This window comes from Mirounga angustirostris, unplaced genomic scaffold (genome assembly GCF_029215605.1).
Source record: "Mirounga angustirostris isolate CCGP_5_RB_7025 unplaced genomic scaffold, mMirAng1.0.hap1 SCAF_7, whole genome shotgun sequence".
Classification (NCBI taxonomy): domain Eukaryota; kingdom Metazoa; phylum Chordata; class Mammalia; order Carnivora; family Phocidae; genus Mirounga; species Mirounga angustirostris.
In genome coordinates, this window is record NW_026991715.1 from 123,678,504 (window position 1) to 123,697,024 (window position 18,521).

Below are 18,521 nucleotides of genomic sequence, written 5' to 3' on the forward strand. Positions count from 1 at the left end.
GAAAAAAATTAGTTAACATTTTGATGTATATCTTCTCAGACTCTTTTCTATGTACACAGATATGTAAAATATTTTATAACGTATAATTTTAATTTATATGTATTTTAAACGTATAAAAAAGGGAATTTTGTAATCTGTTGCTTGATTTAAAATCATGAACCTAATTTTCTATAAATATACTAGACCTACATCGTTTTTAACCGTTGTAATAATTTGCATAACCCCTACCTTTGGTCATCTTTGTTCCCAATTGTTCACTATTATTAACAACGGCAATTTTATCTCCAATACTGCTTTTCTTTTTTTTTTAACAGCAAAAAAGAGCATTGTAACAAAGGAATCCAAGGCACTTACTCGTCGATCCGATTATTTATTGAACATTTATTTATGCTGGACACTGCATTAACTGGGACAAGAGAGATGGTTAAAGCAAGATCTCCACTGTTTAACTTCCAGTCTCACGTAATAAAAAGACCAGTCGAGGAGCAGGAGGCGGCACAACACTCAGCCTCTCTCTAGTCTACTTTAAGAGAAAGTTGCTGGGTCAGAGGCCAGGTGTATATATATTAATTAGGTAAAAACAGTTTCTAGAATTGCAATCTCTACAGTTAATGATTATTAGGTTTATGTATAAAAAGTATTAACCCACAACATCTACATTAGCCAGTGTTCAAGAGCTACACAGACAGAAAACCCGACTCAGCCCTCAGCTCCTCTGCCTGGTCCCAGGCAGAGGAAACCCTCTCCCCGGGCCTCCCGGCGCCCGCGCGTGCGCGGGAACAACCTCACCCACCGCCCGGGAAGACCACCTCGCACTCCCGGCTTCTTAACTCCTTTCTCCCGGCCTGCGCCAGGCGGTCAAAAGCGAAACGCCCCCCCGACCACTTCCTCTTAGAGAAGTTCTCCTGGCCAAGTACGGTTTTGAAGATCAAGTGCAAGGCTGCTTAGCACGGTGGTCAGAACGAGGGTGGAAAACAAACTTTGTTACATGTTAACTTGGTTGGAGCAAAGCGACTCTAGGAAGGGATTTGAGTTACAAGCGCAGCTTGTTTTTTTAATAAACATCGTTTTAACTGATAAGGAAGGGAGGGCTTGAAAGCAAGCAGGAGAATGGGGCAGGATGGTTTCCGCAGGTGGCGTGCGGCCGCATCCCGGCCTCCTCCCGGCTCGCCGCGGCTCTGATTACAGTTTCCGCGGCACTGGAGGGGAAGCATCCTCCACGCTGCAAACTCCCATCAATGGGATTCCCCTCGTGGGAAATGCCGCCTCCCGGCCGACTTGCTCTCGAAGTGTTAGGCGTGTAGCCGCGACCTCGGGCTCCCAGGGAGGCGGACGGGTGCGCACGCCGCGAGCCCCACGGACACCCCGGGTCTGCACCGCATTCCCTCCACGCCCCGGGTACAGCCTGCACCACCCGCCGCCTGCCGCCGCGAAGGGGCGGGGGAGATGCCGCGGGGGGCGGGCGCGGCGCGCGGGGAGGGGAAGGGGTTCTCGCGCGATTGGGCGAGGTTTCCGGTGTTGTGACTGAAACCCGTCAATATGGCGGCGATCGGCCGCGGCCGCTCGCTGAAGAACCTCCGAATACGAGGTAAGCCCGCTGCAACCCTCACTCCCCACCGCCTGGGGCCCGCGACCCCTGGCCCTTGCCTCCCCCTGGCCCTGGGCTGGGGGAGCGATTAGGGGCGCTGGCCCGAGCCAGGGTTGCCGCCGCTGGCCTGCGAGCGAATCCTAATTGGAGCTGTGTGTCTGTTTCGCGCAGGGCGGAATGACAGCGGCGAGGAGAACGTCCCGCTGGATCTGACCCGAGGTAACGCGGGGCGCCGCGGGCGCCGGCGACGGCACGCTGCTGGGGAGGAGCCGGGGGTCGGGGGCCGGGGGCAGGGGCGGGCCCCGCACGGGACTGGCGGGGGTGCGGGAGGCAGAGCCGAGCCCCGCCTGCTGGCCCGCAGGAGCCAAGCCCCGGGCAGCCTCCCGGGACCCATCCCCCTTCCCGGTGCCCGCTTGCCTCGCCCCGCGCCTTTCTCCCGGCCTGTGGGTGCGGCGGGTGCCGGGGAACGCCAAGCAGGACCCAGCGGAGCGGGCTACCCTCTGGGTTCTCTGGGCCCCCGAGGGAGGGCTTAACTCCCATCCTGGAGCTCGTGCAGCCATTCGCCTGGAGGCGGCCGGCGGGAGGTAGAGGCTGTTATTTAGGTTGCCGGAGGATGTCTGAGGGAAGAGCGACCACATCCTGCCCTCCCCGTCCCCCCGAGCAGAAGCCGGACCTGCTGGGTTCTTGCTTGCCTGCGTGACTGCTTTTCTCTTTGCCCACCGCCCTGGGGGACCCGCAGCATTGATAACTCGGTAGTGAAACCTAGAATGGGTGACTATGGCTAAGTGTCTGATTTGCGCTGTAGTTCATTCCCGTTTCCCTTTCCCGGGTGGCTGGGACTGTAGTTGGCAAAGACCGCCCCCTCACCCTCGCTGCAGGTTCATTGTTTACCTTCTGCAGTGGCGACGGGTTTGTTTACACCTTCGGAACTGGGCGAACCCCGCGGTTGTGTTTTTAAGGATCTAATCCGGCTACTGGCCAGTGAATCTTCTCTTAGTCACCGTACTGGAGTTTATTCGACAATATCTCGGAGATACAGTAGTTATATACAAGGTTTTTCTTTTTTCTTCCACGGTAAACAGGATTTGATCTACTGATTCCGAAGAAGTCATATTTCACACCGGCTGTAGCATAGAGTGTAAGCTGGTTCAGCTGTACAGTCAGTTTCCTTTTTGAGATCTGAAAAACACTTCGGGAAGTTAAGAAAAGTCGTAAACATTTCATTAAAACTTTAAAAAATTTAACCTATGTTCTACTTGACGTAATGACTTATCTAAAGTATTTGTCAGACGCGGGCTCATTGTTGAGACTCATCTCTGGTATTTAAAGCATAGTGCATTGTCTAATTTGTTGTATTTTGTATTTCATAGTGTAAGAAAACTGTTATAAACTAAACAGCTACTTTTTGTTTAGCTACAAGAGTACATTTTTGTAAGAATATTTTATTCTGAAAGTTCAGGGACTTTGTTGGGCGAATGAAGTGCTGGTGTTAACAGGCAGAAGGGTTTCTGCACTAAATTGGAACTTTTTTCAGCAGATAGTGTAGAAGATGTAAAGCTTTTGACTTTTGTGTAACAGTTTGGAAACGTGACTATATAAAACACACATGAAAAATCTATATAAGATGTATGTGGGAAAAGATTTTCTAGTAAATTTCCTAACAAAAACAAAATTCCCACAGGGTTCAAAATTAGTATTTGAGTTCTGTAACAGATGTACTTTATTAGGTGATTTAATTTCTGTGTGGGCGTATGTGTTTAGATGGTTTAAAGAGCACTTATTAGATAGATCTTCTGTCTTAATTTTCTCATTAAAAGCTTGTTTGGATGTGGTGCTAGAAATAAGTTATATTTGTGCTTTAGGTTGAGTTTGCTGAGCTCCTATATATATAGTAGTTTCTGTGGTTGGTATCAGAATTTTGGTTTGTTAAAAAATATACAAATTGATACCTTTGATTTACTTCAAACTTATTCAAGTGCACAGATAAGTCTGTATGTTTACTATTTAAAATGTTATATTTTCTGAGCACTTTGTGAACACCATTGTCCATAGGTGTTTTTAGGATAATGCAGCAAGCAGAAAAATGCTATTTCTGCTTGCACTGATAAAATATAGTTTAGTTTGGAATATACACAGCCAAGTGAAATTGATTGCAAAAGGCATATGCAAGTAAGAGAGGCTATATGAGAATAAAAAAGTAATTTATAATATAGGGAAGCTATTATTGTTCAAGGAATTGCTATTCTGACAGACATTTCATTATTAAAAGAAGGTTTGTGGCTCAAAGAAGTCTTGTGGCTCTAACCTGAAGAAAGTTCACAAGGAATTACACTTTAGTAATAGTTTGAGAACTGTAGGGCAGTCTGGGTTGCTGCTGAAGGGCAGCTGGTTGTGGATTGGATTACAGTACATTTTAGATAAAGATTGGGGTAACCAAAACTACAAGTTTTTAATGCGAAGGCAGTGTTTGCTCTCATTTTAATTCTTTTTATGTAACCTTTGAGAAATTCATTGTGTAGCTATCTCACAAAGTTCATTGTTAAGTAGAGGTAATGGTGGTTCTAATTCCTAAAGGAACCATCAATGTATAGTGAAAAGAGATCAGACTGTACAGTCGGATAGTTCTGTGTTGCAATCTCAGCTGGGATACTTAATAGTTAGGTGATGTGGGGCAAGGTATTTGACCTTGCTTAACTCTTAGTTTCTTCATCTCAAAGAGATAACTTCAAAGGGTTATTAAGAATGTGAGAAGTAAATGAACTAATGCTTAAAATACTCAGTACAGGAGCTGATAATTTTGTGAGTGATGTTAACTAAATGTTAGTTGTCATCCCACAGTATGAAATAAAAATTATTTATATCGCATTTAAAATATTTCAGTTGTTTTGAACATTATAAACTTGTTAATGAGGAATTACGGTATTGAGGCTTTCATTTTTTTGAGACATTATTAATTGGGTATAGTCTGTCTGAGGTAGAGTTCTTGAGTATAACAACTGTAAAGAAGTATTCTGTGAGATTACCAGTAAACTAGGTCTAAGCAAAGAGTATTATATGTACTTAAGATATAATGTAGTATTTTATTTTATAGAACCTTAGAATTTTTCTCTGACTCCAGAAAATTTCTTAGTAATAATGATTTGGCTACCCTTGCAAGCTTCTTGAGGCCCAGGAGAGTTCTACGTGCTTTGGTTTTGGTAGTTAGTTCATACATAGTGTACTTCAATTAAAAATTGTTGGTGGACTAATTTTGATCTAGTTTAGGAACTTCATTGCAGTAGATCGCACAGTAAACTTATTGCTGATTGTTGCTTTCAGTTTTGTTCAAACAACTACTCTACTTAATTTGTGAAAGTCCCTGATACTTGCTATTGATATAATTTAAATACTCTCTCTGTTTTGCATGCCAATATCTATTTTGAAATCAAAATGCTTCCCTTAGTCACTTCCACTGCAAGGATAGCCTGTTTTTTAATCAGTCTCATAGTACATTTCTGGTACTGAATAACTTGAAAAGACACAGAGTATTCTTCCTGTGTAAGTCCTTCTTACTGTACAGTAATTTAATGATTGTGTTCAAAGTGAATTTTCAGGACATGGACAAACCTGTATTCAAATCTAACTATTAGAATTTATTTAAAAGTATTGAGTTTTGTATTTTTTTATTATCCAATTCTTTTCCTTTTCCTTTAGAAAGAATACAAAAATTGACTGTCTTAGTTGCTGTTTAATACTTAGAAAAGGAAGGTTATCTGAATGATGCAGATTTGAACACTACTTTTTGTTTTCTGATTTTTATCTAGTGAGCAGATTACTTATGTTGTTTAATCGCTGACTTCAGTTAGACAAAACACACATTGACTGGATGCCTATTATTTACTAAATGCTGAATTAAGTGCTGGAGGAATGAAGATAAGGAAGATGTTATTCCCCTTTTCAGGAATTTACTGGAACAGATATTAATAAAGTGATTGCAATATGGAATGATAAATTAAGTAACCAACTGTACAAGGACCCAGAAGTAGCCTAGAGGAGAAAATGATGAATTGTTTGGTGGGTAGAGGTTTAGAGGCAGCTTCAGAGTGGTTGACTTCTCATGAGAATAGTGGTAGACATAATGAAAGGAAACATGGGCTCGCAAGAGACTGTACCACACCTTGGGAAAGGTAAAAGTCAGCAGGAAAAGGAGCTGCCTTAGGAAGCTGCTGCTGTAATCTAAGAAATGGTGGGGAACTAGACCAGGATGTTGGAGTTAGAAATGAAGGTCCATATATATTGAGATGGAGTAATCAACTAATTTGTTTTCTTCAGATTGTCAAACTGACTTTGGAATACTCCTACACTGTGCAGAGAACTTATATTTATTAAGAAGGTTGAAGCTGTCTAATGTGAATTCCCTTGACTCCTCCCCTTTATTTAATTTTTAAAGTAACCTTTGTGCCCAATGTGGGGCTTGAACTCAGGACCTCAAGATCAAGAGTCACATGCTCTACCTGCTGAGCCAGCCAGGTGTGCCTGTCTTTTCCCCTTTATATTTTATACATACTTATCTTCTGGTTCCCTGAGTCAGGGAATAAACAGAATCTCTGTTCCTTTTCAAGGCTAACCTGGAAAGGAATTTTATGCTCCTAATACTGTTTCTTCTAAGATTCTTTGTAGAACTGAGATCCCTTTCTTCATTTCTTCCTTCCTATTGGAAGTTTTCTCATGTTCAGTAATCATTTGTTGTATCCTTCATATGGATCAGGTACTATCCCAGGCATGGGATGATGGTGGGAGGTGTGGAAAGATAAAAGATGAAGATTACAAAGTAGCTGTTTTTCCATCCGCTCTAAGGAAAGAATAGTTCATCCTCACTCTGTAGCTTTCTTCCTTAACGACTATAGTCTTCTAAGCACAGCTTTCCCCGTGTACTGAAAATAGTTTTTTAAAGGATGCTAGTAATCTCATGCAAAATTCATAGGCATTTTTAAGTTCCCCATTCTGTTTTAGAACTACTACTGTATTAATAGTTTTGTTCCAGGCTCTAAAATATGTTATCTCACTTAATCTTTAATAACTGTTTGAGGTACTCTTTTTATCCCTCTTTTACAGATGAGGATATAGGTTTTAAAATTCCAAAGGTCTGAAATTCAGGTAAGTAATTCAGCCAGGGTCATAGGATTAGTGAGCGACTGACTGCAGATCATGCGTTTGTCGGCACTACGCTTCGCTATTCTTGAAACCACGTCTTTACTCGACTTCTGTGAAATATTCTCCTGCTGCTTTTCCTACCTCTCGTGCTGCTCCTTCTCTGTTCCCGCCTGGTCTTCCAGCTCCTTAAGCGAGGGGACCTTAAGGTTCTGTCCTTGATCTTTTCTTCTCTCCTACGGTGCTATATGCTATGTACCTGAACAGTCTTTTCACTGAGGGCTTCAAAAATCCATGAGTTGAAAAAAAAAAAAAATCCATGTGCTGAAATGGTTATGATAATTACATTTTTATTCAGACTCATTCTTTTAAGCTTGCAAAACATATTAGCATTATGTGTCTGCTACTCATCTGAAAAGGCTGATGTGTAAAACTCTGCACCCCAAAGCATATTCCCTTTTCACCCTTTAGTTACCACCACCATCCTCTGTAATAATCAAGCTAGAGACCTACAGTTTATCTTTGTTCATGTGCCATGTTCCTTCAGTTTGCCTGTGAAATATCTAATGAATCTAGTCTTTCTTATTCCATTGTCATTGGGCTTGTTCACATCTTTATTATCTCATTTGGATGATGTAAAATCTTTTCTTTCACCTTTTTTTCACTTTCTCTGCTATACGATTGCCAGGATTATTTTCCTGAAATGTAGATCTGATCTTACCATTCCCTTAAATAAAAAAAACAAAACACACTCATACTCACACTTCCCTGGCTCGTTTTTGCTCACAGAATAAAGTCCAGATTTCTTAACTTGGCATTGAAGGCCTTTTATGATTTATTCCAAAATTATCTTCTGTACTGTCTTAATCATACTGTTCTGTCAGCCTCTGTGCAGAGTTTACTTGTGTAAGACACTCTCTTCCTTCTTTACACACAGTGCTTTTCAGAGGGCATGGGGAAAGTTCGCAAGTCCAAAGCACCTACCTCCCCATATTTGTTCTTTCCCCTTGGAGATTGTGTTATACCCCTGGTTGAGAATCTGCTCTAGACAAAAATGATTTATTCCTTGCATATGGCGTGCAGTTTCTGTTTACTTGACCTTGTGCAGGTTGTTTCCTCTGCCTAGAATTTCATTTTCAGTACTCTTTATTGAAATCCGAATTCTTTAAGGTCTAGGTCAAATGCAACTTCTAGAAATCATCCCAGTGGGAATTCATTGCTTCTTCCTCTGCTTTTCCACTTTTGTTTGTTCCTTTCTAAATATCACTTCTCATTGCCTTAAGTTCTTTGTCCAGTTGTTTTTCCCTCACTGGATCTTAAGCTTCCCCAGCATCTATCATATAATAATAACTGAAGCACTTATTGAATGTCAGAATGGAGAGAGAGATGGGAAATGGAGGGTACAGCATTAAGGAGAGTAGAAGTAAAAGAACATTTTAGGTTTGCAGTCCTGAGGGACAGTGAGATTGATGGTGCCATGAAATGAAGAGATCCATTTTGGAGGGATGATAATGAGTTTAGCTTTGCACTTTGAATTTCAGGTGATTAAGTCAATCAGAGATGTATAAAAGGTAGCTGCAAATACTTGAATGGGTTCTAAACTTGTGATCTGATTGTTCTCTGCATAGGGCGTTGAGACAGGGAAGAATGTAAATGGAGAAGAGCTAAAGATTTGAGGGCTAGAGGATGAGCTGATGAGAGTGTCATAGCATAAGAATCAAAAAATGAGAAGAAGGTGGCCAAGAGAAGAAAACTAGCAAGACTATGATCTCAGAAGCCAAGAGGGGAGTTTTGGTTGAAGAAACTGTGAGACTGTAGCATTGAAGTTGGTGTCCGGAGAACTCAGTCCTACTCTTCCTTAATCTAAGGATGATGTTGGCATACTGTTTAATCTCTCTGTGCTTCAGTTTCCTGGATCTCTAAAATGCATACTCCGTTACACGTGTAGCACTGTCACCTTCCGTCTCTGTGATCCTCAGCTATCACCATGTTTCTGGGATATTGAAAGGTTAAAAAGAAAGCATTACAGCCTTGTTAAATCACTGTGAGAAGTATTCCCATAAACAGTAATGAATACATGTAGGAGTGATGGTATTTCATAGCACTTTAAATGTAAATTATAGTCAACTCTCAATTTCCTTTTAAGTGATCATCTGCAGTGACTTGCTGCCTCCTCCCCCTCCCAGGTCTCAGGCTACTGAAAATAGGGCTGTGAAAAGCACAGTGGGGTGAGTGAATGGTTTGCATGCCTGTGTATCTGTATCTCTGACTATCACCAAGCTAAATACAGTCCACTCTCATTTACCTGCACTTAATAAAAAGGTGAATAATGATGGAAGAGCGCTAAATTACATAATCTAAATAGCATTATTTATATGTGGCTTGGGAAGATTTTATATTCTTTCCTCCCCTACAATAGATTGATGTGTCTTTTCTTTTAAGTGAATTATTAGCATCAATTTTTATTTCCTGAGCAAATACTGTTAGAGTAGCCAACATAAATAGGTTAAAATATATATTAGGTAATCCACATGCGAATAATTGAGAGTTGACTGTTAATGCTTTTTGGCTCATCCATTGTTTTGTATTATCTGTGCTTTTTTGTTAGTGTGGCCAGGTTAAAGCTGAATAGCTACTTTAAAATTTTATCTCTACAATGAATTTACTTCTAAAATTATACAGATACCAAACTAAATTGAAAATAATTGTGTAAAACTAGATAAACATAACATATATCCCAAGTCAGAGGATTGAAAGAGAATTTAAACTTAAGTACATTCTTAAAATTCCTTTTACAAAGTCTTTGAGCCAGGCAGATTGCATAAACTGAGCAACGTACCTGGTAATGATGAAATTTATATAAAATATAAATTTGAGGATATGCCGAGGCTTTGAACATACCCTATTTATGGAGTCAGTTGAGTTTAGTAAGAAAGACACAAGACAGTTTTTTAATTACCTGGATTTTCAAGAATTTGGCTCTTTTAATTACTTTGCCATTTTTTTACTCCAATATTTTGAAGATTTGGATTTATAGTGGTTTGTTAATGTCAGCATATTTTTGATCCATATATTATATAATTGGGTTATTAAGTATTGTGAATTAGGAAGGCACAATTCTTGGCTTCTGGCATATCTTGGGATATACCTGTATCAGGGCATAATGTAAGATAGCAGTATAAGAAGAACCTGCCAATTGTCCTTATAAAGGAATCAAAAACTGAAGGCATTCAGAAAAAAAAAAAAAGAAGGGAGATAGGTAAGGAATGGCTTAGAGGGAAGACCTCATAGAAGTCTTGACACCTGTCAGACTTTTGCATTAAAGGGTAGCATTTGAATAGATAGAACTCGGGATCAGTGTTTTAAAAAAAAATTGTAACTTAATTTTGTGAACTAACACTTCTGGCATATTATTCAGTACTTGAAGGTAATGTTGAGGAAAATTGGTGATTATATAACTCATAATTATTGAGGATTATTTATATTTCAAAGTAGGGCTCTTCTGGCCTTTAAAGGTAATGCAGGACTGGACTGAGAGCTTTTAGGCATATTGTGAAATAATTGTGTGCTTGTGACTATGAGTATATAAATGCTTGGCTGTTATTCCAAATCCAAGTATAAATGATTTTTTTTCTTCCATTGTTTTGTAATATATGTGTTTCCTTTCCCCTTCATTAATACTGCATGTTCAAAGGGCTCTGTAAATTTGTTATCAAACTTACTTCAAGATGTATGCAGTTTGGAAATAGAGATTATAAATGAGATGGGTAGTGTTTTTGTTATTTTCCACACTAAAATGACCATATTTTCTGAACTCAGAATTTAAACATGTGGCCTCACAGTGAGATAGAATATTTGAAATAAAAATCATTCTGAAAAATATGGAATATTTCATTGCTAAATCCTGACAACCTACCCAGCCCTCTAGTTATTTGGGTAAAGGGTATACTGGGGAAATTATTGCTTATATTAAAGCAGCAAAATGAGAGTTGAATTGCCACTTGCAGGGATTTTAGCGATCTTGTTCAGAATCCACTGTAATTTCATGTGTTTCTTATAATGAATAAAGAGTGAAGAGACACAGAAGCTGTAAACAAAGAAGACTGCCAAGTAATTTACTTTTAGTTACTAAGAAGGAACAGCTTGCCAGATAAAAGCGTATTTAACTCCTTTTAGATGTGTGCACCTATATATATTTATCTGTAGTTTCATACTTCGAGAAATCACATCTTAAGATAGTATTGCTAATTCTTTCCATGCTTAATGTTCATCCCTCATATACTAAAACTTTTAATTGCCCTGTTTTTTCTCCACTCATAATTCCGTATAATATACTCCCTAACCTTCACCACACCACCACCATCACCACCAGCCCCCTCCCCCAAGAAAAAAAAAAGAAAAAAGAAAAACTGAAGGGAATAGAGTTGCAGAAAGAGTGAGAAGACTCCAGTGGTTGGAGGTAGGTGAGCTGTGAACTCTTAACATTTAGCTATATGGCAGTTTGTGTGTGACGAGGTGGCTGGTGGAATACTGTGGAACGTTTTATTCCCATGTGTTGTGGATAAGTTTTTAATCATATCTATCACATGATTAGCATAAAATCATGATAATGGACTATTTGAATACAAATAGCTATTTTCTACTTTATTTAGAATGACTTGTGTTTTAATTTTATTGCTGTAGCTTGTAATTTCTAATGTTACTTTTGAATGGCATAACTTGGTACAAAGCAGGTCAGATTAATTCTTATGTAAGATTTCATATGTAAGAATAATTCTCAACATGTTTTTACAACTTTTTAATGAGTTAAATTTTAGATTAGTATAGTCTTAAAAATGTTTAAATCACTTTGTGTATTTTAATAACCTTAAAATAACCTTTTTCTCCTTTGTCATGGGAGAATTCAGTGTTACGTGTTCATGTTTCAACATTGTTTTGAATACAGAAATATATAGTATTGTTTTACCTAGCGAAATGGAAGACATTTAAAAAGATGCTGATTCTTCTTTTTTTTTTTTTTTAAAGATTTTATTTATTTATTTGACAGAGACACAGCGAGAGAGGGAACATAGGCAGGGGGAGTGGGAGGGGGAGAAGCAGGCTTTCTGCCGAGCAGGGAGCCCCGTGCGGGGCTCGATCCCAGGACTCTGGGACCTCGACCTGAGCCAAAGTCAGACGCTTAACAACTGAGCCACCCACGTGCCCCAATGCTGATTACTCTTTAAAAGGAAATAAAAAAGGAGAAGGTTAAAAAATTTGGATAAACTGTGGTGGCTGCCTTTTGCTATGTTATTGTTTCTTCTGATAGTTATTTTGTTTTATTTAAAAAGTTTAGACTTATTTTTGAGTCCTAGGAAAAATTTTTCACTTACATCAGTAATTGTTTCTGTATTAAAGGTACTGTAAAGAAAAAGTGTAATTATTTTTAAAATGAGTAATTATATTGCAAGTAAATGTTCACTTGGGATACTTGAATATGAATGCATTTGGGGAAGGTATGTGTCTCTACATATTATGTTTATTTTTAAGCATATTTGGAAGCTACTTTAGAAGTTATTTTATTAGCTCTACCATTCAAAACAGGGATCTTCTCTATAGTATCTGACAGATGTCATCCATCATCACTCAAACCTTTCATTGATAGGTAGCTTATTCAAAGTTGTTTCTTTGCTGAGCAGCTAAGTTTGTTAATGAAATTCCTATATCAAAGTAGCCAAAATTTAATAAAAGAATCATTTCTCAGTAATTGATCCTAGTTCTTTCATATTTTTATTTTATAAATATTTACAAATAAAAGTAGTAGGTTTACTCACATTGGGCACTGCCGTGTGTGCTATTAGAAAGTCTTACCCTTTTCTGCTCGTACAGGCCAGTTACCAACTACTTACTGAGTACTGCCTATGTGTCTAGCATTGTTCTGGTTGTTAGATGTTGAAGACATGGTCTTTGATTACAAAAAATAGCAGCTACCATATTTTGAATTTTATTATATGTTGGAAACTGTTAAAAACATTACTTAAATTATCTAATTTAGTCATCCTACATTTCTAGAAAATATGTTTTAATATCCTTATGTAACTGATGAAGAAAGTGGGGCCAGAGGGAGCCTAACTAGCCCAAGGTCATACTGGCAGTAAAAGAGAGAGGTATGATGATTCAGATCCCATTCACTGTTTTTGATTCTAAACCCATGCACTTAACCCTTTGTAATCTTTCTAAAAACAAATACAGTAGAGGATAAGCCATATTGCTGGAATAATTAGTGGTTAAATGAGTATGCTATATATTATAGTAATGTTGATTTGGAGTCCTCAAGAAACAGGTTATTGGCTGAGCTCTGAAATGTACATTTTAGCCATTTTTGATATGATTATTTCTATAACTATTGCTTATTTCTCTCCTTTAATAAGAAGAATATATCAACTACATTTTAACTTTTTCTCTTTGGCTGGGGTCATTATGAATGTCGATTATTTCGTTGGAGGTAGGGGGAGGACAGTTTATTACTACCTTGTGTGACATTGGACTGCTCTTTTTGATCTTAATGTGCTGTTTTCTTATACTCAACTATCACTTTACATTGCAACTATTATTCCTATATTTAGCAGTCCTTTATTTTTTTTACTTTTACTGTGCTATAAAATAGAAACTATATAACTGGACTTGTTAATATTATATGGAAAATAAATATAAATAGGTTGTGATTAGGAAGAATTAAGGACCCCTGCTGTCAATAATATATGTTATCTGTAGTGAATAAACTTGGTGATGATACATACTTTGAGTCTTTATTGCCATTTTTTGGTGTGCTTACTTTTATGTCCTGGTTGCTTTCCAGATAGCATTGCCTCATAGCATAGTTCAAGGTAGGTGAGGTATGACTTGATGGAGTTAGTATATATGTATATAGCAAGGATGGTAGGATTATATAAAGATAGATACTAAGGTATAAAATATGACTAATACGGACAAAATAACATTAAATAATATGCTAATTGCATAAGATAGAGATAGTCTAGCTCTGTAGCTAAGAGCATGGGCCTTAGAGTCAGATCTGGATTTGAATCTTGACCCTGCCTCTTAGAAGTTTTTTGAGTTTGGACAAGTTACTTTTTCTGAGCATGTTTTCTCATCTCAGCTGGAAATAACACTTGAGTGAATAAAATGTTTGTAAAATATTTATTACAATTTTGGCACAATTTGTCACATATCTATACTTAATACCTATAGATATTAGGTGTTCTTTAGTGGTTGTTTAAAACAAGGGAGATGAGAGAAGGGAAAGGTAAGTGTGAGCTGGGAAAAAATAAAAGAAAGTGGGATGTTATAACTTTGAAAGAGCAGGATGTGGTTAAATGAAGAGGAATTGAGCATGAATAAAGGCATTAAACATTTTACTGAGAGAGGAATAATAAGGATATAGATTTCAGTATTCATATTGGATTTGTAAGGTAGGGGTAAGTTACTGAGGGCCTTGAAAACTGTGGAGTTGTTAAACCTTCTCTGTTTACATGTTAAAATGCATAATAAAGTGAGAGCAGTAAATGTTATTAAATTATTTTTTATTTAAAGAAAACAGATCCAAAAAATGTTTGTCATAATTGTATAGTCCTATAAATTTTGACAAATTGAACACATGGATAATCAGAACCCGGAGTATACAATACCTCAGAAGCTCCCATTCTGTCTCCTTCCAGGCACTACTTTCCCACACGAAGGATACCACTATTTTGACTTCTAATACCATAGATTAGTTTAACCTGTTTTTGAACTTTCTATGATACACTCATACAGTATGTACTTACTCTTTTGTATCTAACTTCATATGCCCAATGTTATGTTGTATCACCATGCTGTATGTAGAGTTAAAATTATTTTAATCTAAGTCTGCTTATATATATCAGGTATGTCATGATGTGGATGGATTCTTTCCTTTTGAATGGGCAGTGGATTTATATGAGTGGATAAGTTTTGGAATAATGACATTAATTCCAACTTTATTTAAAAAATTTAAATCAGGGGCACCTGGGTGGCTTAGTCGTAAGCGTCTGTCTTCGACTCTGGTCATGATCCCAGGGTCCTGGGATCGAGCCCCGCATCGGGCTCCCTGCTTGGCGGGAAGCCTGCTTCTCCCTCTCCCACTCCCCCTGCTTGGGTTCCCTCTCTTGCTGTGTCTCTCGCTCTGTCAAATGAATAAATAAAATCCTAAAAAAAAAAAAATTAAATCATTTTCTGAATATCTCAGTCTTTTGCCTCTTAGGCCTGACCTTTTGCTTAAATAGGTTGTAGTCAACATATCTAGATAGGTGAATTTTTTTTCTTAGTGGTTGTTTAAAGGAAAAGTATAATCCGATCACAATAAACTGCTCAAAGCTACAGTATAGAAAGAAAATTGGAAAAATTAGAATTCCAATCCAATAAAAGTTTTGTGTTGACCTAATTAAATTGGTGGAATGATTACTGAAATTGGTTAGTATTTCTACAGAAAAAAAAAGGAGGATGATAAACATTTCTTGGTCCTCAAATAATATGCTCATGTGGAAATACCAATGCGTTAATATTTTAGATTTACAACATACAGTTTTAAGTATTTATCAAAGTTGAAAAGTTGTTAGAGTATAAAATAGAATGCTTCTCCTTGAAGGAGCATAAATGTTTAAATGTCTTTTATGATTCTCTTTCTTAAGAGCTCAAAAGGGACCATTAGAACTCTTGTATAATCCTGCTTTAGGTTTCACAGATGAGGGAGTCATAAAGTAATGTGATTTTTTTAGTAGACATATTAGAACTTTATGAGGTTGAGAGTGTCTAAGACCTCATTGATAGTTATAAAGTGTTTTTGAGTGATTGTTTTTCTCTCTTTCCCTGTATTTCTCAATTTCTCTCATTGGTTTCTGTTTCTTTTTCTATTTCTAGTCTTTCTTCTTGTGACTCTTTAATATAAAAGGACATGCTATAGAAATGGACTACATTTGTCTTTTGCTGTAGTTGATAGTGGTTTATGTTCCCTGATTTAAAATAAAAATTGTTAAAGATTTTTTTGTTTTTGTTTTTACTTAATCATTGGATTTTAGGGCTTTTTTTTCCCCCTGAGAGTTGATGCTTTGATAGAAAAAGATTCCACTGCTCATCTCTTGGTGTTTGTCCCCAAGAAATTAGAACTGAGTATTGCATAGGAAATTGATTAAATACTTGAAAGCAACTTAGCAATATGGGCTTAGCATAGATTAGTAGACTAAAGAACATTTTACTTATTTCAGTATGCAAGAGCAAGAGTAATTGTGAAAGTGAAACAAGTTTTCACTATACTGAAGGTGAAGAAGCTTCTGATGAAGTGCATTTTTTAAATGTTGATAATTTTTAAAATAATCACTTTGTTTTAAATATTCAGAATGTTTTAAATTTTCATGCATCTACTCTGGAAGTATGGAAAACAAGGAGTTTGGAATTCCCTGAAAGTGGGAATGTAGTAATAACTTTGGAAGATCCTTGCTGATTCTGAGTCTAGACTGTTTAGTTCACTGAGTATGGATTATTAGCTATCAAAAAATACTTGGTTTTAATGGTGAATTCTGAGTGAATGCTTGTTTGATACTATTAGTTAGGAATGACAAAAGGCAGTAAATCTATATTTTGAACTATGTTTTTCAGGATTATATTACTTATTGCTCTGTACATATTGGTACATCATTTTTTTTCCCCAACTATTTTAAATGATTTTTCCTAGAATAGCACTGAAGTAGTAAACTGTTGGCTGTCCAACACGATCAGAGGTTGGTCTAAAATGATATTTTGATTATTTTGTGAAGGGTTTATCGAATGATGTGTTGTTTTAGCAGACAATCTAGAAATTATATACTTTGAAGTAGAAGTTTCCTTTAAGCAGTCCCCTTGGAATGATATGTACTTTCTAGTGGTGATGTCACTGTTAAAAAGATTTTAAAAATTCTGCTTCTGAAGATTGCTTAAGCTTATAATACAGTCCTTTAAATTGCTATCTGATTTGTCCTTTGGGGGTCAAATATTAATTGTAGTTATATATAATGGGAATTCATTAATTCATTGATTTATTCACTGTTGATTTGAAAAGAATTCATTGAGCACCTGCTATATTCTCAGCACCGTATTAAATACTGGGATGTGTATGACAAGATAATTTTTCTAAGAAATACGCTGCCACTCACTATACGTGGTGACTCCCATTGTAATCTAATGCCTGGTACCTTCTATAACAATCTCATTTCCTCTTTTCCTCTTACTCACTCTGTTTGGCAAAACAGCCTCCTTGCCATTCATTCCTACTCATACTCTCTTTCCAGAGCCAGAACCTTTGTACCTCTGTTATATTCTGTCTGAATTGTTCTTCCACCAATATTTGGAGGCTTGCTCTCTCAGTTCGTCTAATTCTCTTTATCAGTGATGCCTTCTCTGATCATTCTATCTAAAGTAGCCCCCATCTCCCTCACTTTCCATTCTTTTATATTTTTTCTTCCATAGCCCTTGTCACTATTGCCATTACAGTATTATTTACAGTATTATTTATTATTTGTTTCCATAGAATATAAGTTTTGTGAACACTTTTTTTTGTTCACCATTGTATCCTTAGTGCCTAGAACATCACATTGTATCCTTAGTGCCTAGAACATCACATTGTATGTACTTCATTATGTATTTATTGGTAGAATAAGTGACTGTCAAGTTTTAAAAACCTTTCTATATATTTCATCAGTGCTAAGAGCTGTATTTTAATGGGGCCAAAGCAGATACCCAAGAGACCTCCTGGCCTCATTCCTTGTCCTTATTCTACATATCAGATCTGCTCCCAGTCTGATGATGATTTTATCTCTGAAAACTGTTAGACCTATTATTTTTATTACTATTTTTTAAGATTTTATTTATGTATTTATTTATTTAGAGTGCATAGTGGGGGGAGCAGAAGGGGAGGGAGGGGGAAAGAATCTCCAGTCAGACTCTTCACTGAGTGTGGACCCTGACTGGGGGCTCCATCTCATGACCCTGAGATCATGACCTGAGCCGAAACAAGAGTTAGATGCTCAACCGGCTGAGCCACCCAGGTGTCCCAATTATTTTTATTTCTGCCTTTATTTGGGCTCCCATTTACTTTCCTGGATGAGTGCATTGGCTTCACAACTACTCTCTCCATTCTAGTGCTATCGTCTCCCAATCTTTACTGTAGCTAGCAACAAGTTTTCCACATAAGTTAATCTTAATATCCCCAGTGGGTTCAGCGTCTTCCTTCTTTGGGCTTTTCTATTATATAAAACTTTCTGTGTTACCTTTCTTATAACATTGTGATAATTTGTTCATGTCTGCCTTCCTCAGACACAGTTGAAAAATATTTATTGACCTTTACTATGTGCAGGTTACCATTCTTTCCTGGTGATTCAGTGGTGAAAAAGTTTGTGTCTCTGTCCCTGAGATTATATTCTAGTGGGGGAGAATGCAGACAATAAACATGTGAGGGCGCCTCAGTTGGTTAAGCGACTGCCTTCGGCTCAGGTCATGATCCTGGAGTCCCGGGATCGAGTCCTGCATCGGGCTCCCTGCTCGGCGGGGGGTCTGCTTCTCCCTCTGGCCCTCCTCCCTCTCATGCTCTCTGTCTCTCATTCTCTCTGTCTCAAATAAATAAATAAAATCTTTAAAAAAAAAATAAACATGTGAACACAGAATGTTAAGTACTAATAAATGCTCTGAATAATGTGCAATTAGATATTTGAAAGGGAGTTGAGTGGTGGTTGGGATTGTCAGAGAAAGCTTCTCTGAGGCAATGATACTTAGTTGA

The 18,521-nt window shown here is 37.8% G+C and overlaps 1 protein-coding gene across 9 annotated transcripts in view; it reads left to right on the forward strand.

Annotated features, from left to right (window-relative positions):
• Window positions 1-1,485: 1,485 nt before the first annotated feature.
• The window catches only part of RICTOR (RPTOR independent companion of MTOR complex 2), a 122,133-nt gene continuing 105,097 nt past the window's right edge, over window positions 1,486-18,521 (forward strand). For 4 of the 9 annotated variants that reach the window (XM_045861966.2, XM_045861983.2, XM_045861973.2 and 1 more), the window contains exons 1-2: window positions 1,486-1,588; window positions 1,760-1,807. In XM_045861966.2, the coding sequence (XP_045717922.1) occupies window positions 1,540-1,588; window positions 1,760-1,807 (97 nt within the window). In that variant the 5' untranslated portion in view covers window positions 1,486-1,539. Of the gene's footprint in view, window positions 1,589-1,759; window positions 1,808-2,049; window positions 2,341-2,362; window positions 11,178-18,521 lie in introns of those variants that run through there. The other 5 variants (XM_064596768.1, XM_064596766.1, XM_064596767.1 and 2 more) reach the window with 5 other exon arrangements.